Consider the following 27,295-nt stretch of genomic DNA (forward strand, 5'->3'; position numbering starts at 1 on the left):
TCCTTGATGGCTCAAACAGGCAACTAAGATTGAAAATAGATTCTTATGTTTCCTTTTATTTCAGGCCCATACATTTCTTATTAAAGGTAGGGGATACCTTTTACAGACCTCCCAAAATGCAGCAAAACATTAAATACGAACCTCAGGGGACTTGTTTAAGCCACTGCTGAGAAATTTGGAAGTCAACAGTTATCTACAATTTGAATAATGCACAAAACTCAACTACTCAGTAGTTCTGTGTGTCAGCCACACATAAGCCTTTTTGTTGCAGTCTTCTGTATTTTTTTTATCTATAAACACAAATCTAAAAGTATAAGAGCTGATGTAATAACATATAGAGTTTGTGGCAAGAATGTATATAGAAATGTTTGTAAGTTTTGATGAACTTTCTTCACAAAATATACATGATGGACACACATGCAGTGCATGGGTCTGTAAAGGTAGCCTAGTAATGTACTGGAATTTACGGTGAGCCCCGAAAAAAAATTCAATTCAAAATCTAACGGTCAATAAAAATGTACTAAATGTTACCATCCACTTTCAATACTTTATGGGAGTTTCTAAAATGATACTCTCTTCAACATACCACTGTAGTTATACAACTCTTCATTTAAGGCATGCAAATGGGATTCCCTACCTTTAAGGCAACCAAATTGTCAAAATTAAAGATTTTAGTCACCGGAATTGGCCACCAGAGAATCATGTTGATGCAGTACCCTGGTGGTCTGCTTGAATCCATCTTCAGTCACTGCCCACTGGGGTACATTTGAAAACCACAATTAGCACCGGTCAGTGAATATGTGCATCGAAGCATATGCTCATCAGGTAGCGCTTGACTACAGTCAAAATTCTTTGGTCGTGCGTATACTTACATACATTTGTAGATATTAGTGATTAAGCTGTAGGGCCTACTCAGTTTGATACGGAGATTCTCAAATATATCTGAGCTGGATCATCTAGCCCTCCCACTACATGGCATAGCCATACTGACAGGCATTTAGAAAGAAAAGACAAAAACACCCCGTGCTCTTCACTATTGTTACAAAGACCTCGGTTGGCTCACTGAGAACCTGTTCTATGAAGAGGCACATATCGGAGGGGTCCTCATGCTCATCAATGCACTGTCTTGGGTATGACGTGTGCGTGTGTACTGTCAAAATGGAGGATCTCATAACAGCATTAGCATGCGTCACTACTAAAAGGTATATGTATTGATGATGAGAAATAAATTTCCTTGTCTGTGGTTGAGGACAATGGATGGAGAACACCAAATTCTTTTTTTTTTAAATGTCATATATCCAGGAGTCAGTGTTTGTACCTACTTTCGTAACTCCCTGTTTTTCTTATCATTCGATACATTGAAATATCATTTAACACATCAAGTTATGGCACATATATTTGTAGTAGGACTACCTCCAAGTGCAACACAAATGAGATTCTTAAATGATATTACATCATTTGCCTTATCATCTTTTACTTTAAAAATATTTATGCTAGTTATGTGGATGTATGATATCATACAAATTAGCTGCATATATTTGCCGTTTGAAGATACCATGAGTTCATTTTTTTTTTTACATTCTTTTCTCCCCCACCACCACTGCTACTGCATGTTCAGGCCTGTGATGTGATCTGCCCTCATCACACACCCACCATGTTCTCTATATGTCATCCATTAACCCTGAATCGCCAAGGGGCATGCGAGAGGCGGAGATCCTCTGGCAGAACGACATTGCATGTGCTTGTGTGTGTGTTCCCCACAGTTTGTTCTTTACACTAGAGTGACTCCGCCTCAGGCTGTCCGTTAGCCATGCTCTGTGGAGGCAAGATTGTGCGTCCTTGTCGGTACACATGTCATCATCAAATCATCGGGCGGGGTGGGGTGGGGATGGGGGATGAAATGGAAGATGGAGGCCCGTGGTGTCTTCATCACGGTCTTATTAGCCGCATAATTACGTGCCGTATGATGGGGCCTTTTAAATTGATTTGTTAAGATGGGACCACATAATCAGTTCCCTCCAGAATGGAGCCCACTGTGATTAAATGATTTTGTGGTGCGTGGTGGTGTGTGTGTGGTTGAACCAAAAAGGACTGCCAGGAGAGAGAGAGAGAGGGAGAGGGAGGGGGAGATGGGGGGAGAGAGAGAGAGAGGGACAGAGATTACAGCAGTTTTTCTGTAGACAAAGTACCACAATTATGCATGTATGCAGATGATTATATCAAAGGCTAATATACAAAAAGTGGAGGGAGATGGACTGGTAATAGCAGATGCCTGTTATTAGGAAGGAAATGATTCAAAAGGTGGAATGACTGAGGGGATATATGAACAGATGGACACAGATATACATCAGAGCTAAAATTGGTAGAAAGATAAAGAGGATAAACAGACTTCATAGAATAGTAAATTAGGCATTTGGATAATTGCATCATTTTATCAGTTGGATAGAAAGAGTACAGTCTAGATGAAAGGATAGTAAGAAAACTACATGTAGATAAAAAGCCAGCTTGCTATAAAGACATGTTGTAGAGCCCTTTCTTTTGTGCCATTTATTAACAAATTATAAGCATCTGAGCCCATCATCAAATTCTATCAGCAGATTCTCAATTATCTCTTCTTTTTTTCTCTCTCTCTTCCTCTATTTGTTTGTGAAATGTAAATGGATATATTGAAAAATCTAGATAGACTCTATATATACAGTATGTGTTGCATGTACACTTTTAGATATATATTAAGATTGAAATGTCTTTCTCTCACAAGGTCATCTGCTTTTCTTGAATTTAATCTGCATGTAATCAGGCAGATGAAATTCAGTATCTTTAGCATCTATTAGAAAAACAGTGAAATGTACTGATTGCAATAATTTGATCCTTTTCTAGAATAATGTGTTTGGTATATGGGAGTGACATGGATTGAATATAAGTGATCATCAGTCAGATAAGGTGACATGACATTTCTCCTGCGACAGTTGCTCTAGTTTTATTTCCTCCCAAGGACTTTAATAGGGTTAGGGTTAGGGTTGTGATAGGGTTTTAGATTTAGTTTGATGTGAGGATTAGGATTAAGAGTAGGGATATGTTTGTGGGTAGGTTTGATATTTGGCTTAGTGTGCAAATTTTATATTTCATGGGAGCAATTAATTGTTTCAGGAGCAAATGTCATGGAACCATCACATAAACACTGTATGCTTTTGTTCATGAGTGAGATGAAGGGCATGCTAATGTTGCATCTTTTTCAATATGTGAGATAATTCGCCTGGAGATGCCACTTTTGTAAAACACTCCTCACCGAGAGGGCAGCTACCAGTGTCGCGTAAAGATTTTAGATAACAGCAGCAAATGGGTCACATCTTTTGTGTCCCAGAAAAAAGATATTCATGCAACAGTTCTCAGAAAGGAAAGCACAAAAATCCTGAATTATATATTACAGTGAAATTTGCGCTGTAGATCACATGCTAGATTTTGCGTATCAAAATTCAATGATTAGATCTGATACTGGGTGAATTGGGAAAACTGGGCGATATCGGACAAACATCAAAGGAAAGAGAATTGTATGTTTGTTAGTAAGCCAGCAAACACTACGTTCTGCAGTGCCCTGACAGAGTTGCCTCTGTCATGTGACAGCAGCGATGCTTGTTAAGTAGTCACTAATTGCCTTGTGCATAGGAAGAAATGTTCTTCCATAACCGTGCTTAAATTGGACTATGACCATTTTGGACTATTTTGTCATTTCGTGTCCTTGGAGAAAAAAGATAATTGATTGCTTCACACAGTAAAAAGAAAAATACAGTCATCAAAATCAAAAGGATTATTTTGCCAAACATAAACAACAAAAGAGAAATTCTGGACTTCAGTGATGTCATAGTGAAGTTGCTGAAATTGCTTCTGTTGAGGATGGACTGATTTTGCTATAACACGCATTTCTCATAGACATGATCTCGAGTATTCTCGGGACTTGTCTTCAGTGGGTTAAAGGTGTCCATAGGACACCATATTAAGTGTTTGTATGTTTATCTTCATGATCAACTATCGTGTATCTTACTACCAGCATTAAAGTGCACAGAATCTTTGACATTGATAATGACACTGACAATGACAATGGTTTTTTTTTTCTTATGTCAGCAAAAGTATGCGTGGGGTATTGAAGAAAATGTAAACAAACATCGAACTGAACATATAAAATAAGTTATTACATATGAATTTTTCTTTTCATGGCAATATGCTACCTTGCTTGTATTTCACATCCATATAATGACCCATCATTATGAAAGCCTAATAAAGTCCCCAAATAGGACTTCACTTGTTTGCATATTCCATTATGTACTAATCTTTTCACTTATTTGTGACTTATAATAATCCAACTTTATTTCCATTATTGAATATACTGCCAGTAGAAACAGTGCACGTATATTTTTGTTCATACACACACACATACACACACTCACATACACATTATGCATATATATGCACATGTTTTCAAATAAACATTAAGTGAGAGAGTATATTGGGAGCTAAAGAGAATGCAAAAAACAAAACAAATCTGAAGTCAAGTCATATAAAAGTTAATCTCTTTGAAGTAGGTAATCTGTATGTTGTAAAAAGCTCTAATGAATCCATGCAGAGAGTATAGTACAATGAATTGTGTGCAGTTTTATTCTTTCCAGAATCTAAGCTTTGCAGATATTCATTTCTTTTTAATCCAATCTCTGTTCTCAAGCATCTTACTAGAGCTGAGAACTCCAAAAGTGTAGTAATGGGAAGAAATGACAAGCATTTACAGTAGGAGATGAGGCATGAGATCAAAATAGATCAATTCGACCCCATTGCAGCATTCCTTGTAAGTTGGTGGAAGGTAGTTGAGATATTCAGCTATGAATTTTGATATCAAATTTCTATTTTGACAGCCTATATCATCTTGTTATTAATTTTCAAGGTTTTGATAACTGTGACTTTGTGCGAGTAACACAGTGATGAGTCACATAGTGTATTTGAGTTTATTATATCTTTTAACTTTCACAGTCTTTGTAAGAGATTGTTATGTATTAGCCTGTGCAGTGGACCTATTAGGCTTTTAAAGTTTATTACAGGTAACCAGAGCCAAGCAAGTGTTTCAAGTACAATTTTCTTAGTATTGTGTTTCCTTTATAACACTGTATTCTTAACTTCCACAACATGAGAGTAATGTAACAACAACAACAACAACAACAACAACAACAACAACAACAACAACAACAGCAGCAGCAACAACTACAACAACAACAACAACAACAGCAGCAGCAGCAGCAACATCAACAGCAACAACAACAACTACCACAGCAAGATAATGGGGAAGAAACTCAAGTTTGTGTTGTGTGTGGACTACAGCTGGGTGCAGTATAAAAAAGGAAATACAGTGTGGATAAAAGCCTGCAGTCTGTTTAATGTATGTACAGTCCAGGGACTTGTGATGTGTAGCGTGGTACCTAGATTTCCAGGGCACTTTCGTATGTTGATATCCCCACCGTCATTAATCTAATATGTGCATGTGCTTGGTTAGAGCTCATCTGGTTTTGTTTTTTTCTGTTTCTGTTTTTTATATTCTTCTCTTTTTTTCTCTCTCTCTCTCTTTTGCACTCTTAGGAGGTTATTCTCCACAGTTTTGTGTGTGGTGGAAAGAGAGTGCTGTTTTCAGAAATGCTCTTGAAGAATAATTTCACTTCCAGATTACATGTCAATCAATGAAATGTTTCATTTTCGGGACAGATATTGCTTTATGAGCTTTTTGTTCACATTTCTAGATATTGAGCAATTCATAGGGCCTACATGCCATATATATATATATATATATATATATATATATATATATATATATATATATATATCCTGTTGTGAGACTCTAGCTTGACATCTTGAACCATATAACCTGTCGAGGACGAACTGATTTTGAGCACTATAACACACGTTTCCCATAGACACCTGCCCGAGAATTCTCGGGACTCGTCTTCAATGGGTTAATGGTCATGAATTATTCAAACCCGTTGTGAAGAGTGCTCTTGGAGTAAAAGTTTTAAAAGCCAAAAAGTGTTTGCATATTGTACATTGACCTCAAGTAAGTAGGGCCTTTATGGCATCTGGCTGTTTATTTAGTGGACATTTTGAAAATTGGAGAGACAAATATTTTGGAAGAACTGAACAGATAGTGCTTATTAACCCGTTGAGGTCGAGTCCTGAGTATACTCGGGCAGATGTCTATGGGAAATGCGTGTTGTAGCAAAATCAGCCCGTCCTCAACAGGTTAAAGGACAAGTCTACCTTCATAGACATGTGGATTGAGTGAAGGCAACAATATTAGTAGAACACATCAGCGCAAGTTTGGGGAAAATCGGACAATCCGTTCAAAAGTTATGAATTTTTTAAGTATCTGCGCAGTCACTGCTGGATGAGAAGACTACCACAGTGTATGATGTCACATGCGTACGATACAAGGAAAATGATAAGAGAATTTTACAAACCTTTACTTTTTGAATAAAGTGCACATTTCTGTGACTTGTTACTGACGTATGTTAAGGGTAATACTATTCCCATGCCTTCTGAAAGAGTGAAGTTGAGTGTTCTTTTGCTACGCGAGAAAAGTGAAAATATGTTGAATTTTCTTTATACTTTCTGTATGTCGTACACATGTGACATCACAAGCTACAGTAGTCTTCTCATTCAGTCTTGACTGAGCAGAAACTTCAAAAATTCATAACTTTTGAAAGGATTGTCAGATTTTCCCTCATACTTTCACTGGTCCGTTCTACTAATATTGCTGCATTCACAAAACCCACATGTCTATGAAGGTGAACTTGTCCTTTAAGGATGTGAGTGTTGAACAACAGAATGAGATGTATAAATGCTCAGATTGGAATCTTACATCTTGGGAAATTTATGCTCATGTATGGAGCAGAGACGGGTTCTAGTTCGATGTGCAGAATAATTGCCTTAATACCACACAGGTGTACTCCTGTGTCTCAAGTCATCCTTGTGCCCTCGACAGTTACCCAATCTGCAGCACCCCGAGTTGGAAAATGTTGCAGCTGAGATATGTATCAATGGCTCCAAATGGATTGTTGCAACCCTATATCGGCCTCCAAACAATCTTGCAGACTTCTGGGACCGCCTTCAAGACAGCATTGACCAGATTCAGTCTGTATCGTCGAGCTACAGGGGAATCTTACTCATGGGGGACTTCAACATTGATGTCTCCGATTGTAATGCTGATGCTAACAGATTGCTATCTATGCTGGAAGCGGTGGATTTATCGCAGCAAGTGTCTTCTTTCACACGGCCGTCAACTTGTGACACTACAAGAGGCTCAATTATTGACCATCTCTACTCAAATCGTCCAGATTTACTGGCGTCCGTTGCTACTGAGCCAAATCCTGTGTGCAGTGACCACTTTGCTGTCGTCTTCAAACTGAGATCACTGAAACCTTACACATGCAAGAATAACCTACGGGAATTTCTCTTGTTTAAGGCAGCTGACTTTGACCATTTCAATCGTCTCCTTGAGCTAGCTCCTTGGCATCTCTTTTTTGATGCCAGTGACATCAATGCCAGCTGGGAAGGTTTCCTTGACATTTTTCATGCTGCATCACGTGACGCGATTCCCCGTAAACTTAGTAAATCAAAGTCGAAACCCTGGATAACAAAGGAAATAAAGAAGCTGATCACAAAAAAACACAATTTATTCAAGCGTGCAAAGTCTTCAAATGATTCACATGATTCACATGATTGGGAAAAGTTCAAGATTGTCCGCAACGAAACAAAGAATGCGATCAACGCGAGCTACTGGATGTATGTAAATACCCTCTTTGCCCTTCCAGACAACAGGAAGCGTTTCTTCGCATACGTCAGATCTAGGAAGAAAAGTGGATCTCCTCCAATTCTACTTGTAGATGGGGTAGTCATCAATAAGCCTAGTGACATAGCTAACAGCTTTGGAGAATTTTTTGAGTCAATCTACCCTCCTCCATGTGTGTTGCCAGAAGGTCCGAGTTCATGTAATCATCCACTACCTCAACTTTGCTCCATTTCAATATCATCTCAGGAAGTTCACAGGGGCATCTTGCAGTTGCAGGATAAGAAAAGCCCTGGTCCCGATTTAATCTCTCCTACCCTTCTCAAAAAATCAGTGGGTGTGATATCTCCTATCCTGCAACGTCTGTTCAGTATGTCTCTCTGTCAACAGTCTGTACCAGAAGGATGGAAATCGGCAAACATTGTCCCAGTGTTCAAAGCCGGTGATAGGTCAGTTGTTTCAAATTATCGCCCAGTCGCGTTAACTTCTGTTGTCGTCAAGCTGATGGAGTCTTTGATTTCAAATGCAATCTCTGACCACATGGAATCAAATTGTCTCCTTACTCCATTCCAACATGGCTTTGTTCATCAAAAGTCATGTGTTACCCAGCTGATGACTCTGACCCACTCCTGGCTCCAGGACCTTGACAAGCGGAGACCTCCTTCCATCGACGCGATATTTTTCGATTTCGCGAAGGCGTTTGATCGTATGCCTCATGATGTCCTCCTGCAAAAGCTATCGCTGTATAACATCTCAGGTGATATTTGGTTCTGGATCCGTTCATTTCTATCTGATAGATTACAACGTGTCCAATATAAAGGACAATACTCAGAGTGGTCGACGCCTACCTCAGGTATACCGCAAGGGAGCGTCCTGGGGCCTTGCCTGTTTAACTTATTCATCAATGACCTACCTGAGGCTGTTACATCGAGATGTGCGCTATTTGCAGATGACACTGTTATTTCTCGACCAATCTATGACCTCACAGATCAACAGGCTCTCCAAGATGATGTCAATGCTTTCACAGGCTGGTGTGACAGAAACAAAATGAGCCTGAATACCTCTAAAACTAAAGTCATGAGAATATCCTGGAAAAGACATCCGGGCCATGCACAGTACTACCTCAATGATACGCAACTAGAGGAGGTATCCGAAATTAAATACTTGGGTGTCATCATGAACAATCGTATGTCCTGGGATAACCATGTTGGGTACGTGATATCTAGAGCGAATCGTTTACTTGGTTTGATAACCAGCCTAGCCTCAGGTCTTTCATCAGTGGCTGTGTTCACCTTGTACAAAAGTTTGGTCCTCCCAATTCTTGAATATGGCCTTCCCGTTTGGACACCGCACAAAGTGGGCTCTATCAACAGACTTGAGTCGATACAGCGTAGAGCAACGCGTCTTGCCTTGAAGCAAAGGCGAGGTCAAATGTCATACGAGCAACGTCTTCAAAGGCTGAACTGGAAGTCTCTCAAGTCTAGAAGGACCTACTTTACCCTGGTTTTCATTACTAAGTGTCTGTTCAAGCATATTCAGTGTCCTGTTGTGAACTCGCTTGTGGTGGTGAACCCACGCCATTTGGATGACCTGAGGTTCAGGCATCTCCTTGCACGTAAAGATGGTCTGCATTTCTGTGCAATACACGAGTTCCCCAGGCTGTGGGATACTCTACCTTCTGACCTCAGAAACTCAGTCCTTACTGTATCTCTTTCAACATGGTGCAGGCACTTAAATTCCCATCTTGCCGAGACACCTTAAGTGTCGGATTTGGTATGTCACTGATTTCATGTGGAGTACATGTAGTTTTATAGCGACATTCATTGTATTTTATCTTGGGCATGAATTTCATTCACCGTTAAATGTATTCATGTATATGTATGATAATGATGTATTCATGTCCACGTGTATGTTTCCTATAATCAATTTTGTGGATAGTTTTTTTTTCTAAGAGTTGAGGTATTTTAATTGAAATAATGAAATATGTATGAGTGAAAGAATATATGTGTTTGTTAATTCTTGAATGTATAATCTGTATAGGGTGGCATACATAAGTATGCATACCTCATGGCATTAATCTGATTAAAATGTTTATAATTGTTAAATTTTTTAATGAAATTTTATAATTGTTTTTTTTTTCTTTTACTGCGAAGATCAGACAATATAGAATTGTATTCATGCCTAAGATTTGCCAGCTACGAGCTGTTTTCCCCTTAATTTTTGATAACACTGTTTTCAACAAAAGCAGTAATACATCTTTTTTTGGTGAGACAGTCAATTTGTTGTTGTTGTTTTTTACCTTCCCCTTTCTGTCTGAGAAACGTCATTCCTTCCCAGCCCAGGAGGCTGTAACAAATCTTTTACCTCTGCTTTTTCTCTTTGGTATCTGTGTAAATTCTTCATTGATTTTACCTGTTTGTCATAGTTTAAACCCTCTTTTTTTTTTTTTTTTAGAAACAGCTGCATTTTCCCCAGGTTTTTTGTCATTTAGTCAATCCAGCAGATTGACAATAATTATAATTGTATAATTATAATTATATGTTTATACATGTTATGTATATGCACATTGATTATTTTTCTGTGTGTTTTTTGGGGTGTTTCATGGGGAAAATGGGTTGAATTTAGAAATTGGGATTGGATAGGGATTGTGGTATATTGCTGGTTTCCTTGTTCAGTTTTGTTGGCTTGGTTACCACGCGCCTAAACTTGTTATTAATGTTTGTAGAATGTTTTTTTTTTTTTTTTTTTTGTGCCAATAGTTGCATAAAGGGGGTCTCCGGGATTTTCATCTTTATTGGAGGGTTGAGCAGCATTGGAGACGCACACTGCATGTTATGGTTTTTGGTCAGTCGTGGGATTGGGATCGATTTCGCTTGTTTGTGAAGCAGGCCACAGATCTCCTTTCAAGTCTTATTCATTGTTCGTTTCAATTTTACTGACATTGTATTTCAAAGTGCCATTTTGTGTTTTTGAATCATTTTGGGGTTTATTGGAGGGTTTTTGTCCCCGCCGAACGAGTTCGAGCAGGGGACTATGAAACGGGCTCCGTACGTGTGTGTGTCCGTGTGTCCGTCCGTCCGTCCGTCCGTCCGTCCGTCCGTGTGTCCGTCCGTCCGTCCGTCCGTGTGTCCGTGTGTGCGTCCGTGTGTGATCAAAATCTTCAATTTGCTACTTCTCTGTCATTTATGAGCCAATTTTGATTCTGTTTGCTTTATATGATAGCACTACATGGGAGCTTTGAAACTTCTACACAGAATTTCAGTCGTGACCTTTGACCTTGACCTTTGACCTATATTGTACATTTTGCTACAAAATGCTACTCCTTCGCCATTTCTAACCCGATTTCGATTCCGTTTGCTTTATGTGATGGCACTAGGTGAGGGCTTCAAAACTTCTACACAGAATTTTGACCTTTGACTTCTTTGACCTTTGACCTTGATTTTTTGACCTATATTGTACATTTTGCTACAAAATGCTACTCCTTCGCCATTTCTAACCCGATTTCGATTCCGTTTGCTTTATGTGATGGCACTAGGTGAGGGCTTCAAAACTTCTACGCAGAATTTTGACCTTTGACTTCTTTGACCTTTGACCTTGATTTTTGACCTATATTGTACATTTTGCTACGAAATGCTACTCCTTCGCCATTATTAACCCGATTTCAATTCCGTTTGCTTTATATGATGGCAGTAGTTGAGGGCTTCAAAACTTCTACACAGAATTTTGACCTTTGACTTCTTTGACCTTTGACCTTGATTTTTGACCTATATTGTGCATTTTGCTACAGAATGCTACTCCTTCGCCATTTCTAACCCGATTTCGATTCCGTTTGCTTTATGTGATAGCACTAGGTGAGGGCTTCAAAACTTCTACACAGAATTTTGACCTTTGTCTTCTTTGACCTTTGACCTTGATTTTTGACCTATATTGTACATTGGCTACAAAATGCTACTCCTTCGCCATTTCTAACCCAATTTCGATTCCATTTGCTTTATGTGATGGCACTAGGTGAGGGCTTCAAAACTTCTACACAGAATTTTGACCTTTGACTTCTTTGACCTTTGACCTTGATTTTTTACCTATATTGCACATTTTGTTACAAAATGCTACTTCCGGCGGGGACATATGTTACGCACCGCGTAATTTCTACTTTTCCTTGTTTTTTCGGGGGTGGTTTTTTTTTGGGGGGGGGGGGTTTTGGGGGGTTGGTTTTTTTTTTCGGGGGGGTTTCTTTCTTTTTTTTTTAAATATGAATTTTGGATTGGGGGTGTTTTGTGGGTTGAGAGAATTCTAACTGGTATTGTGGTGTTTTACTGGTTATTGATAAATGATTTGGAAATATGGTGAATGTAATGAATTGTGTGTGGGGGAGACACATATCCAGGTTTTGGGTGTTTTTTTTTTAATGAATAGATATTTTGTGAGGTAATAATTATGATGGGGACGGGTGGTTGATTTTTTTTTTTTTTTTTGTGACTGGATTTTTAATTGGGGAGTGAGTGAGGGGAGGGTTGGGAAAGTAAAGGGATCTGTTTTATAATTATATCACCCTTTTATTGGTGTGATCATGAGTTTGTAAATTGTGATTTGATATTGTTGGAAAATATATAAGGATTTTTACATAGATTGTATTTTTATGCAAGAGATTTTAAACGGTATAGTTATGAATATTTTATTATGATAATCAGTGGCACATAAATCTGTAACACTGGATGCGCCTGGAGGGGATATAGGTTAGGGCGGTCCGCGGACTACAGTTATTTAGTTAACTTGCCCAATGCCTGGCAGCCCTTCAGGTGCATCCAGTGTTTAGGTATTTTTGTGTTATTGTATTGATTGATTATTTTGAGTTTTGTAATTGATTGTGAATTGTATGTTTTCTGCCAAATAAAATAATGATAATAATAATAACAATTAGTTTCCGTGGATGAAATGGAGACTCAAGGTTACAGGTGTCTTCTTTTAGAAGAAGGCATTCAAGATTGCATCCATACTGCTTGCATTCCAGTGTTTTCCCCATGCCCTCTGTCTGGTTGATGATACAAGAAAGTTGATCTGATGATCTGATGATGAGGCTAACTTCTGACCAATTTTGATACCAATCATCCACAGATGGGTCCTAATTATCATGTTTTATTCTAGTTATTATGTTTTACCATGTATATTCTGTGACTTTCTGTGACTTTCATAGACTGGTACTTTGATCTCAACTGTCCTTGCCTGCTCCTGTTGTTACATTATTTTCATGGTCTATTCTAACCCGACGCTGGCAAATCATTCCCCTGTTTTTGTCTGCATGTTTTTCTCATAACAGGAACTTGCCATGAAAAAAAAAAGTGCACTAAATTTCAAATGCTGATACAAACAACTTGCTGTATTGCCTGCAGAATTTTTTTTTTGTGTGTAAATTTTATTATCTTTTTGTTACTTTGCAAAATATAGTGCTATACTGTACTTTATGCCCATTATGATATTCCAGTTCTGTCCAGAATGAAGTAGTTTACTGTGCTTCCCTAGCACTGGGTAATTGTGTCACATTAGTTCTTCTGACACGTAGCACAACCTGGTGAGGTCTTGAAGTGATTTGTGTTTTGTTTTTAAGTAACCTCTCACTTCCTTGAAGTACTTGGCAGATTTTTGATTTTTTTAATTCTATGATGAATTCTTCAATAGATAAAAATAATTATCATATCTGGCCCTAATGGTGACCTGCTTCACTAAAGTAACTGTACGAGCTGAAATTTTCGCATACAGATATTTTCACGAATGGCTACTTTGAGGACATTTTCGCGTGTTGTTAATTTCACAGTGCGAGTGTCTAACTGAACTTAAGTTATTTGCGCGTTGTTATTTTTGCGTGTTGTTATTTTCGCGGTTCAAAGGCAATTCGCGAAAATAAAACCACCATCAAAATTTCAGCTCGTACAGTACTAGGCATGCTTATGATTTTGTCAATCCAAAGTAGATTTGTTTGTGTTTTTGTTTTCTCTTTTGCCCTTTATCAGCCTGATGGTGACCTATTCGGTCTATGACATAACCGTACATGTTTATGATTTCTTCAAACACAAATGGTCTATTGTTTAGTTTATGTCATGGTTCTTTCTGATTGCGGCTATATGGTGACCAGTTACTTCTATACATCATTAATTAAGAATGTTTATCCTGTTTCTGTTCCTGACGTAGGTCCTGGTTCTACCCCACCATCACACGGAAGAGTGCTGAACTCTTACTCCACCAGGAGGACAATGGAGCATTTCTGGTCCGGAAGAGTGAATCGTCCGAGAGGCTCTACTCATTATCTGTCAAGTAAGTGCAGGTCTTTTTAACCCATTGAGGACGGACTGATTTTGCTATAACACACATTTTCCAAAGACACCTCCCCTAGTATTCTCGGGACTCGTCTTCAACAGGTTAAAGGGATGGTTCAGTTTTGGTTTAGATTGGCTGCAGGTTTATTGACTTTCATAGTTTACATTAAATATCTTAATTACCTCATTGTCTATAGTGAAGTGCACATGACAGAAAGAAATGAAAGGCATGTTATTATTTCATGTCATTTCATTATTCATTTTTAGTATCTTAATTTTTTTTTTTTTTTTGTGATAAGACTGTGATGGTTCATGTTGAATTGAATATTACTTACCAGTTATTCTTTGAGACCGAAGCCATGTTATATCATGCTCCAATACCCAAAATGGTGTCCCTCCATGATATGTAGGCTTATAGGATGTCCTTGATGATTCAATTAAGGGGAGGTATGAATTTGACACTTCGAGGGTCCCCCAGAAAAGGAAAGTAGATCAAGTTCAAAGTCTCCAAACAGGAACTGTTTCAAGGCTGTCAAGACGGGAAGTGGTGTCATCGCAAATTAGGTTTTTGGGGAAGATAGGTGAAGAGTGTGGAGAACCACAGATATGAATGCCATAATCTATAACTCCGAGGCACTTTCACTTGAGGCAATTTGCAAGGCCCCTCGAGAAAGAGGTTGCACACATATCATCACCTGAGAACCAGAAGGGCACTATCGCAATCTTTGGGGGATATTGAGTTATTGGTATCATGTTGTAAAGCTCAATCTCTTCTACATTATGGTCTCAATTTTAAATTATTTTCATTTTTAGATAATGTCAAAAATTAAAACCACTAGGGCACTGTTTTACCCTATATGTGGAAAAATGCTTATAAATCTACCCACTTTTGTAAAGTAAGCTTTTTATGATAATAGAAATTTATTGTTTTGTTTTTATTTATGCTCAAATCATAAAATGTGATAGCGCCCTTCTGGTTCTAAGCTAACAATATATTGATTATTTGTTACACCCCCCCCCCCCCCCCAGCTATAAGACAGTACTTTTATTAGTGTTTGTTGTGTAGATACACAGAGTTTTCCATACTGTACATCATTTGAGACAGACCTTTATTGTCTGGGTGCTTGATTACCAAAATGTCTCTGTTTCTGTTTATGTTCTAATTAATGTGGACATAATGTTTTTAGCAGTGTTTTAAATGCCCAACATATAAACATTTTCTGTCTCATCAGAGTTATCTTGTACCGGTGTGGATGGGGCCAATTGGTATCTCGCTGTAAGGTTCCTCATACTCCTAAGTCTCAAGCCACATTGATACAGTGTGCCAACCATTTCCAATGTCTGCTTAGAGCAAAGCTCATACATGTTAATGAGCTTCCACCGCGGTGTGATTATCTGAAATATGAGGGTCTGTAGTCTGATATGCTTGTCATGTTTCAAGTTGATGTGTCTGAAGTACTCCCTTATGACTGACATGATGGTATGTCCATAAAATTGAGGCTCAGTATGTATTGTAGGAGCCCTCAGCCTTCTAAACAGGGGGGGGGGGGGGAGATGAGGTTAAAAGGGGGAGACAGGGGTAAGTCAGACATCAACAGTGCTGTGATTGTGGATTAATCTAGATGTGTTTGCAAGAAAAATCCTGACCAGGCTATGATAGAAGTGTTAGTGTGCTTATCATCAGGTTCATGTATTATTCTTGTATACATTGTCATCATCGTCATCACCAATATCACTGTTATCAAGAAGGAACTGGTATGTAATAAACCCAATTATCATCCTTACCTGGCAATGTTGTGAGAAGAATGCTGAATTCAAATGTGTGTTTCACAACTTTGGAATTTTACTCAATATTGAAGCTAAACAGTCTGCCTTAACTCATGTCTTTAGTTTTTGATCTTCTTTACAATTTGGAAGATACCATGAATATGCAAAAGAAATGAAAGCTTAAACTTTGAAACATTTTAACATTTGTTTCATGCCAATTTGTTGACCAGTTTATATCACAGATTTTTGTTGTTGCTGTTGACAATTACTGACATTATTTTGTGATTATTTACAGAAAATACATACATATGTATATTCAGATGATGATGGTTCAGTATATCAGAAGAAAAAAATACTCCTCTCTTTCTAGATACAACGAGAGTGTGCAACATTTTAGGATCCTACAAGATACAGCTGGTAAATTTCACCTGTGGATCGTCAAGTTCCCCTCCCTTGATGCCCTTGTGGACTACTACAGAACCACATCGGTGACGAGAGAAAATCAGGTAAGCAGAGTCACCATGTATAATAGTGTGGCTATGTGCAACAAGCCCAGAATATATATAGTACACTGAAGATGAGCTGATTTTGCATTAACATGCATTTCTGATAGACACCTGCCTGAGCATACTCGGGACTAGTTTTTAATGGCACAATGTTAGTACCCTGTAGTCATTGATGGATTCAGTAAATTTTGCATTTGTTATCATATGGGATTGAATTGAATTGAAGTGAATTGTGAATTAAATTTATTCCTCATATTTTACAACAAAATTCAATACATATTGCTGGAAAAAACAATATTGAAACCATCAAAATACAATTTAAAACATAAAAACAAACAACCGTAATAATAAAGTAAATACAATAATGCCTAAGCAAATGAATAAGACTACGTTATATTCAAATAATTGAAAGAACCATAGGATTAAGTCCATAATGAATAAGAGTGTGAAATATGGTGGAACCATCTAGAAGCAATACTTGTTACTTTCGTCGGTTAAGTGCATCCTTAGATTATATAGCAGAGAACAGAATTCAAGAGACACAATTCAATTTTGCTTCAATTATTGATGATATTACTGTATAATGCATGGAATGTTGATGGCAGGATGAATTGAACCCGGTGCTCAAAGGGTTATTTATAACGCTTCATTTTGAAATCTTAAGTTTTATTTCAAGAATGATTTGTTTCATGTTGGAACTTCATTGTATGTTGGTTGTTGCCAATACTGTGTAAAAAAAGAAGAAGAAGAAGAAAATGGGTCTTTGGCAATGTGGTGCCTCATTTTGAGACTAATGGTACTCTAGCCAGCCTTCTATAGTATGATTTGCTAATTCAAAGACAGTATGACCATAAAGCAAAGAAGCGTTGGAAAGATGATATTTTAAGGAGTTTGAGTGCAATCCCACAATATACTCAAGTTGAATTGATAAGCACTCTCTATTAAAGCCAACGTGAGCATGATGTTAAATGCATTTAAGAAAAAAATTTCAGTTGGTGTTGGTGTAGTGCTGTGATCTGAGATACTCATATAAAAGGGTGGAGCTGAATAGAATACAGGACTCCTGTGGGCTTTAATTTACAATCATTCCATCTGTCTATTCAGGCCATTAAAACGTCATGACTAATGAGTACATTCCACATTTATTTTTGAGCTTTGTCACAATAACAACAACAACAAATGCATGACACACAAGACAAAGGAAAAAAAAAAAACCCACGCGGAGGTGATATGTATGCTCGCCGACAAGCGTGGCAGATTTTCAAATGATATGAGAGAAAATGGCTGCTTTCAGTACAGTGTGCTGTCATGATGCATGAGCGTAGGCATACTTCAAAGAAGTAGGCCTCTTACCTGGGTTGCTCATCTACCGCCAGCATCATAGTGAAACCAGCTAGTAAGCTCTACAGCTCTCTGTAGAGGACAAAGATGGAAGAAAAAATGGAACACCAACAATGACTTCGAGAGTGAATATTTGAAAGGAAAGAGACAGGGTTTGCCAAATGCTCTCAGATGCGTTTTTGCTGTGATCTGAATGTGAACTAGATTGCATTTACTGGGCTGTTGACGTATCCCTTTCAGGATTCTCAAATCTCCATACACTTTGTACAAACTCATGAGGTTCCTAAAAGGCAATGGGTTAAAATTCAAATATTCCTTCTTCTCCTTTTTTATTATTTTTCTTTTGCTGCAAAAATTTTTAATTTATCAGAAAATCAAGAATATGTTATGAATGGTTTGATCAGCAAATTCAGATACTTTTTTCTTTCTTTTATCATATGATCAGTTTTTTTTTTCTTTTGGAGGTAGATAAAAATTCAGACATGTATGCATGTAAGGCTGTTTAAGGAGCTACACTGACAAAAGTATTTTATAATGTGAATGATATTTTGGTAGATATGCGATTATTTGATTAAAAAAAAAGAAGATCTATCCTGATCACAGCATATATTGTTTTCTTAGAAGAGTTGGGAATTACAATAAAAAATTTCCATCTGCTATTCTGATTTATGTTTTTCAGGCATACACTGATACTGACTAGCAAGACTGCAGTTACAAGAAAGATGACTAAGATTTGATGTCTTTTCTTTTTTGACAAGTCAGGAGAGTTTTATTCCTGTCTCCCAAATATGAAATGGTATCGCCCTAACAGATGTTTGACATGCGAGGTAGACAGATAATGACACCCACAGACATGACTTCTGACTTTTTTGCTATTTTCTCTCACTCACTATGAAGTTTTCAGACTTGTTTTGATCATTTGACATAAACAGATTTGGAGGAAAACACATTTCAGTCATATCCTGAGTTCTTTGATTTGAAAAAAAGAAAAGAAAAGAAAAAGTCTACCGAGTAGTTACTGAAACAACAGCAACATCAACAACCTACAGAACACGTAAACTTTTTGAATAACAAGCTGATTTCAGTATTGTAGTATAGATTAATTCTCAATGCCATGATCTTTATTCGCTCATTTGCTGGGGTACCATACCTACTATGTTGTTAACATTGACTGCAAACAAATAAAATTATGCTTAAATAGCTTAATGACGGCCATCAATGGTGTACAATGATCTTGTGAAAGCTGTTGTTGCCACCTGAGGTGCAGAATTCATCATTTCTTTGATCTCATCAAGATGGACTTCATAACATTGCAAAAATATATGTGCTCATTATTTCAGTTAACCTAATCTGATGCAATCTAAAGCAAACACTTTGATACCAGTATTTTAAATCAAGGGGTGTGTCTAGATATCATAAAAACATGTGTCCTGTTGACAATTCCTGGATAGCTTTGTCATATGTTTGAATATTATTCGTGTCTATACATTTCTCAGGATGATTGTTGTGCATGATGGAGATGATGGTAATAGGACAGTAGTAAAGAATGATTTGCATTCTTTTTCTACTTCCTTCTGCTCATTCTCCCATTCTCCTCCTCCTCCTCCTCCTCCTCCTCCTCCTCCTCCTTCTAATTCTACTTCTTCCTGCTCCCTTCTTTGCCTACATGCGATAATGATGATGGTCAAACTGTTTTCCCTGTGGATAGGACCATAGGCTATCAATCAAAAGGTCCCTAGTTCAAGCCCCCAGGCAGCACAAGTTTCTGCCCCTACACAAGGCACTTTCTCCTCATTTCCTCTTCTTTTGAAGGGGACTTTAAGTTGTTGTCCTGTGATTGCTTGCTTTGCAAACTTTCATTGTATCCTTTCAGTGGCAGTGTTAAACAATAATTCAAGCCCCATTATCTTCATCACCCACTGAATCCTTACCAACAAAGTAATTGTCTTCAATACTATGTTTTTATTTAAAAAAAAAAATCTTGATAAAGGTACCTGGAGTCAAATCTGGCAATGTTATCACCTTAGTCGACATGCAGCGTGTCGCCCAGACGATGCAGAAATACCCCCAACTCAAAGTACTCAGGCCCGAAGATGGTGACCTCATGGACAATAGTTTTAGCCAGAAGAGCCACCACGCCCACCTCCAGGGGGGCAGGCCCTTCAACGGGGGCCAGAGGGCACCCTTGCAGAACAGCTGGGAGGCCAATATGAGATACTCACACAACAACGCCATGGTATGTTCCACTCCTTATCATTACCTTGCCATTGTTGGGATCGTGAGGATGAAGACAGTGATTGTCGATGTTATGATTGATCTTGTGTCCTTGTTTGTATGTTTGTTTATTCAGCAGAGCAAAATATGGTGAATTAACTTTTGGTGTTGATTAAACCATTGTCTATGGGAGCATACTTTTAATTTTCAAAATTTTCTAGAGAGAGTGAATAGTTTTCAAAAAGAGAGCTGGTATTGCCCTTGAGTCCTCTTCCAAAAACATGACAAATAATTATCATGTTGTTAAATTAATTTCTTCAGAGATAACATATGTGATAAACATAAAGGATAGGATAAAGATAGAGAAGATGATTTTTAACTAAAACGGTAACATTGCTCGTAGTTTCAACAGCAGTGCAAAACATACTGAACTTAGTTCTGATTAAACCATTGTGTTTGATAGTCTGTTTCTGCTTGTCAAAAAATACTGCTGGAGAGCTGATGAAAAAGCACTTGTATTGTTATTGTATGCCTGGAAGAAAAATGATATATCACAGTATGTTTAAGATATTTGAAAATTGCAGTGATTTAAATTCAGTCCAGTCATATTATCACAGAAAAATGCAGAGAGAGCACAGCTTTCAATTTATCATGAGAATGGAGAACAAATAATACATACTGTTTGTTTGTTTTTTGGTGTGTGTGTCTGTGTGTGTGTCTGTGTATTTGCAAGGCAGCCTGTCATATGTCTTTTAATGGATATTAATGTTCAGTCATGTTTCAACAATCACTTCAAACTTTACAAAGTCATCAAGGAGTGAAAGTGTTTATATGCAACATGGTTTGATTTCTTGCAGCAGTCTATGCCTAACGGATGGGACGATCGGAGAAGACCGCCAATGGGCCATGTTATGGTGAGAAAAACAAGCAAAAAAATGCACAACTTTGAATTTTCCTTTTGCCCCAAACTCATTAGTCATGCTTCTGCACATCAGACAATACTTTGCATCCTCTGATGTTTACTTGTTACGAGTCCAAACACTCTCTATTTACAGCTATCAGTATGGAAATGGCCTAAAGACGTAATTGTGTGTGCCCCAGATTGCTCCAAAAATAGCATTGACTTTGGAGCATGCCGCATTGAAACTAATGAATAAAAGAGTAGAGAGTGAAGTGAATTCTGTTTATGCCATATATATCACAAATCAGGACTTGTAGGACTACGGTATTTTGCAAGAGGTTGATTTGAGATGGAGAACCAGAACGATAGGATGAGAAGACAAGGATCACCCCATTTCAAGAAACAAATCAAAAATTGATCACATTCTATGGAGACAACATATATACATTATATTTGTGTCACAGGGGGCAATATTTTGGTTAATTTTGAACCAGTTAAGTCACAATACAAGTTGTAGTCATTGAAAGTGAAATAAGCACACCATAGAATGGCATGTTCAGTACTTAAAAATCTTCTTCAAGATACCTGAGCTCCACATTATGCTTACAAAGTGAGAGAAACAGAGGGGGAAAAAATGCCTACCGTATGCCATTAGGCACCATGTGTTTCAAGTGTTGGGATTTGGTTGTATAGCAGTTTAGAACAAAGCGTCGTAAAACTTGAAGGGTCAGGGAGAGTTTGACATGTATAGAATATCATGGAAATTATGATATCGGACATCCCTTTATATCATACCATGAGCGATTCTCTCTGCTAAGCACTCTCACTTTGGGCAGAGTTTCAAATTTCCATCTTGGCTAATTACAATACTGTCTTACCGTGTAGCTGTGTCAGATTTCAGAAAGTGATTGATGAAGCAAAGGTGACAGTGGATACAATACGCTTGAGTCAAATTACACCTCAAACTTCTTTGTCTCAAGCTGAGACTGATGAAGTACTCCCTGATTGATTATTTCTTTGTATCTTGTGCCTATCAACCCCTGCAACTGTACCTCTGAATTATGGTAATATTCCATGATGCATGACACGCCTGCTGTGATCTCTCCATGGCTTGGCATCATCCATCGAAAGGAACCATAAATTGAGATGTTCACACAAAGTTGTATATAGTGGGCTGCCGAGTTAGAAACAGAAAGTCGAGAACTGTGGTCACTATGTACCTCGTTGTCATCAAGATACTTACCTGAAATCTGATACATGCTTTAATACTGATCGACATCATACAGTGAATGATCGTGAGTTTAGATAGAAGAGGATTCCTGTACAGTGTGAAAGATAAGATGCTCTATTCAATGAGACAAAGCTGACTTGAATAGAGCATCCCATCTTTCACCAAATGCATTTTTTCTTTCATTGAACGTTTAAAGAGCATTCACAATTTGTTTCATGCAATACCTCAGATGTAAGCAGTCATATTCCAAACCATGGCCTGTACTGAATAATGTAGCTACATGTATGAAGACTTCTTTAAAGGACCTGGTAAATGAGAAAATGCAATATTGATAAAGAGCCTATGGGTGTAATACACGTAGTTGGTGACAAGCACTGTGTGCTATCCAAAGGCGTTTTTGGCATTTGTATGTCTGATAGCTATATAGGCAATGAGACCCTTTTTCCAGAAAAAAAAAAGTCACTCGATAAGCAGTGGAATTCGTCACAAGAATCTCATTTAAGGGTGTTTCATAAAACAAATGAAATGTGGAATGATAACACATCATAGAACTGTGAACTGTGATGTTTGACATAAATGTGCAAAATGTAGATGAGAAACTACAGAATCCAATTCAACCAACGACAGCAAAGACGTGATAGCATTCACATATCAATACCAAAATCATAAATAACAAATAAAGAATCAGATAAATCACAAATGCAACTGACGGAAGGATTTGCATTCAGCTTTCTAAACTTGATGTCTTCTGATCACTGTAAATTATTAATAAGAAATTCAACCTCTCTGTCAAGCTAGAGTAGTATTACTACCTGTGATATACAGTGGCAGATCCAGAGGGGGCGCAACCGGCGCACGCCCCCCCCCCCCTTTATTTTTTGTTAAAAACAAAAGAAATAAAAAGAAAAAAAATGAAATGAAACCCGGAAGTGGCACCAGAAATATTAGTTGCGCCCCCCCCCCTTTACAGAATTACTGGATTCACCCCTGATATAGGTACATGTAGGAATATATCAAACTCAAGATTCCTCTTTCTCTCTCAAAGATATTACAAGGGCATTTTATTTTGTTCGAAGTCCCACAATGTGAAGTGTGTGGAGGGATCTCCTTTCAACAAGCTTTAGGTTGACCCCAACATGGTAGTCAGTGCTTGAGTAGGGAGGGAATTTATTTTTCTTTCACTTCCTGAGGATTTCTAGTCTGACCAGCACTTCAAATAATTTCAGTCACAAAATTAAAAGAGGTCTACGTGATTACAGCTTGCCCAAATAACAAAAAGCATGGACATTCTTTGTTGTTTTGTTATGCTTTGTTTTGTTTATAGTTGATTCACTTTGATTTTTTAAGGGGGTGGTGGGGTTGCATTATAAATCATTTCTACTTAGCCAGCTGAATTACAGAACATATTGTGGCAAGAAAGTTTGTTGTAATTGTTGTGATGCTTAGCAGGAAAGTGAGATCCTGCATGGCATGTGCATTTCCAATTAATGTGCTTGTTGATACAAAGAAATGATGACTCATGAAGTGAACCTATGACGGAGTCCTGTTTATGGCCATGACGTTTCGATGTGGAAGAGTTGCTGTTCTTTTTCAAAAGAGCAACTGGAAAAGGCCCCAAGCTCATGGAAGAAATAGCTGATGTGAATACATAGAACATTCTGATTTTGTTACTATTAGGAGACACAGTGAGAGAAAGCTCTGACAAAATGTTGCCATGCAATATATGACCTTTTTGTTGACAGAGTTTAATACTGGAAATGCTGCTATCTTGTAAAAAGGGGCTACTTTATAAGAGGAGGGGGTAAAGATGTTGAACATTTTGTCATACCTGTGGTTTGTGTTTGTGTATATCTATGCTTTTTTGGGGTGTGTGTGTGTGCACTGTTAAATGTAATAATGATGATGATAATAATGATAATAATAATAATAATAATGATAATAATAATAATAATAATAATAATAATAATTATAATGATAATAATAATAATAATAATAATAATAATAATAATAATAATAATAATAATAACAATGATAATAATGATAACAATAATAATGACAACAATAATAATAATAATAATAACAATAATAATAATAATAATGATAACAATAATAATAATAACAACAACAATAATAATAATACCACTACTACTACTACTACTACTAATAATAATAATAATAATGATAATAATAATAATAATATGAAATGTTTAAATAGCACTTAATACAAATATGTTTCGAAGCACTTTACAATTATCAAAAACAAACAAACAAACAAACAAACAAATAAAATCCTAGCCCTGAAATCCAAGTGGGGGTGGCATCTATGATATCAAACAATTGTTACTGGTGGATATGATTGGATGACCGCTCTTTGTGTGTTTAAAGCTATCTTACAGTAAGACTTCCCTCTGTTGTTATTCACCACCATTGACCAGATAGTACATAGTTGGGTGCCCGCATGACTTACAAGCTTGATGGACAGTGTGTGATTTAATTACCCACACTCTATACTCCTGTGGGTTGTAGAGGGAAGGTCGTTTCTTCCAAGATCGTCTCCATAAAATCACTAGTTATCACAGCAAACAATTTCTGCCTTCAAAGGTGAACTCTCCTTCACTGATAATATCCAATGCATTGGTTTGACAGATAATCCTTTCTGGCCTTGAAAACTAATGTACCTGATGTGATTATCAATCGTGGGTGTTTACATGTGATATCTCTTACATTGAGAGATGTATATTAATTCCCTTGCTCTTCTTTATCATTTGCTGTTTTTTCCATCTGATTGGCTGGACATTGTAGAAGTAATGTAAGGATTGCTGTCAATATCCTGTAACCTTTTACGGCCTAATAAAATGATCTATATGAGTAGTAAGTGAGGGTTGTCAGTAATTGTGTTCAATAATTATTCTCCTTGTTTGGGTACGGTAATACAGCTTAGCTGTTGTGCAGATTTTGCTGGTACATGCCTTTACCGTATATTGTACTTTAGGACAGACTCATGAGCTATATCTGTCCTACTGTCGGTCCCTATGACATTTTATTTATGTAATAATATGTGTGAGCATAGCTTTATGCGGGTAACAGAAAGGAAGAAGGCAAATCCATGTCTCATCAGAGATGGTTTTTAATCCTCGATCTTTTTTTTTTTATCATAGGATTTGTTCTTTTGTGTAAGTCTGCTATGTTTTCTCAGTTTGTTATGAGAATAAACACATCTTTACAAATCATGTTTTCTTGAATGAAACAGGTAGCTTATAAATATTCTTAATGATCTGAAGAAGGAACAGTGTTGCCAATGGGCGTGAATATGTGTTTACTCATTGCTTGGGCAACAAGACCTCAAATTTTGGTGAAAGTGACTTTTTTGGATTAATGGTCAAATAATTAGTGAAGTAATGCTATGTCCAAATCCTAAAGCTGTCTTATATACCACAAAAATGAAGCCACCGCGGCATCTCAAAGGAAATGCTATCCCATTTGATACAGTGCTTTGGCTGCCATTTTTTTTTTTTTTTTTGATCTCCTGAACATTTGACATTTTGTAGATACGATAGGTCTTGCTGCCCCATGCAACAATGTGTGTGTGTGTGTGTGTGTGTGTGTGTATACTTTGCTTTATACACATATGTTCATATTCATATAACAAGAAAGCAATGGTAAGAGAGTGTTTTTTTTTTTCTTCTTTTTACAGTTACCATGAAGAAATCTTATTATTGCCAGGTTATTGTGATTAATACAATTCCTACATATCCTAACTATCTAACCATACCATTGAATAATACTGTAATGTTTCCCCTTCCCCCCACTCCCATAAAGGCTCACTCACGACACCAGAAGCTGCAGGCACTGTACGACTTTGACCCGGAGGAGGAAGGCGAGCTGTGCTTCCGGAAAGGCGACATCATCACCCTGGTGGACAAGCCGACCAAGGACTGGTGGAGGGGTACAGTCAACGGCCGCGTGGGCATGCTGCCAGCCCCTTACGTGAAGGCTTTATAATACCCACTCCCAGAGGGGAAGGGGTGGCGGAGTGGAGGGTGCATCTCTGTATGGGCGTGTCCACTCAGTAGACTTGCAATGACATCGAACATTGGTGGCCACTTTGCTATAAAAGGTCTGTGGAATTCTGCCTCAAATGGGACGAACATTGTGCTGTTGCTCAAGAACCATTGGAGGACTGGAATTCGAGAAAAACAACAACCGTATTTCCAGAGAGGTGGCCATCTCAAAAGATGTGGTGCTTTAAAAGGAGGAGATTTATTTTTATTTTCATGTTTTGTTTTGTTTTTTCATTTCTGATGTGCTCTGCAATGGAATCAGATACATGGGCGTGGTTGTCTGGCGCTTCAGTCTAGGACTTCATAAAGTCTGTGATGAGACTACCCCCCATATTTTCTCATCTATCTCTGTTCTGTAGCATGATATAAAGAACAGAAAGTTATATGGAAATTGGTTTACAGAGCGCTTCTTCTTTTGGAGTGAGACTTTGAGCTTTGTGTTTGTATAATCATCGGATCCCCAATACTGTTGCCATGGAAACAAAGTTCTGTGGATACCACCTGCCGAAAAAAAGAAGGAGTGCATCATTACGATATTCCTGGAGAACAGTTGTTGACCTGCAAGTATCAATATTCAATACCGGTATTTTAATTGTATTTTAACATTGCTCTGTCGCAAGAATAATCACATCAAGTCTTGTAAGACATACCATAGCTTACATGGCATAACATAAATGTAACATGCTGGAGTTGAATGAGTCACACTCTTCAGAGATGAGAAGGTTAAGCAGATGAGGTAAAATGGTATGATACAACTAGGTGCTTGACACAAAGCTAAATATCATTCTACTCGGTGACTGTGTAGAAACATTGCAATCTAAATATAAGTTTGCTTTGTGAGTGGGAATGGAAATATCACCGTTTTCTGCAGATGTTTTTCTTTTTCATTTAAAACTCAGTGTGGAATGTAGCTTGCCTGAGATAACTGTGTGAGGCTAGTCACTATTGGAGGACTTCTGGCAATTACTGGCTGAGAGATTAATGACCTCGTTTGCAACTCATCCTCCCCCTTTCCTCTGAATTACGTCAGTAGTTTGTTGTAGGTGTCAGACATGCATGCACTGTAAGGCTTATGAGCGAAGCAAACGTCATGATAACAATGAGGAGTGGAATACAGTAGCACTCTACTGATTGGGTGCATTTTGTGTAT

General features: G+C 37.7%; 1 protein-coding gene across 1 annotated transcript in view; it reads left to right on the forward strand.

Moving 5' to 3' along the window:
• LOC140232033 (growth factor receptor-bound protein 2-B-like) overlaps positions 1-26,086 on the forward strand; it is a 38,876-nt gene extending 12,790 nt beyond the window's left edge. The window contains exons 3-7 of the mRNA XM_072312184.1: positions 14,000-14,122; positions 16,262-16,397; positions 19,729-19,974; positions 20,810-20,866; positions 25,904-26,086. Of these exons, the coding sequence (XP_072168285.1) occupies positions 14,000-14,122; positions 16,262-16,397; positions 19,729-19,974; positions 20,810-20,866; positions 25,904-26,086 (745 nt within the window). The remainder of the gene's footprint in view (positions 1-13,999; positions 14,123-16,261; positions 16,398-19,728; positions 19,975-20,809; positions 20,867-25,903) is intronic.
• The last annotated feature ends 1,209 nt before the right edge of the window (positions 26,087-27,295 follow it).

This window comes from Diadema setosum, chromosome 8 (genome assembly GCF_964275005.1).
Source record: "Diadema setosum chromosome 8, eeDiaSeto1, whole genome shotgun sequence".
NCBI classification, from domain to species: domain Eukaryota; kingdom Metazoa; phylum Echinodermata; class Echinoidea; order Diadematoida; family Diadematidae; genus Diadema; species Diadema setosum.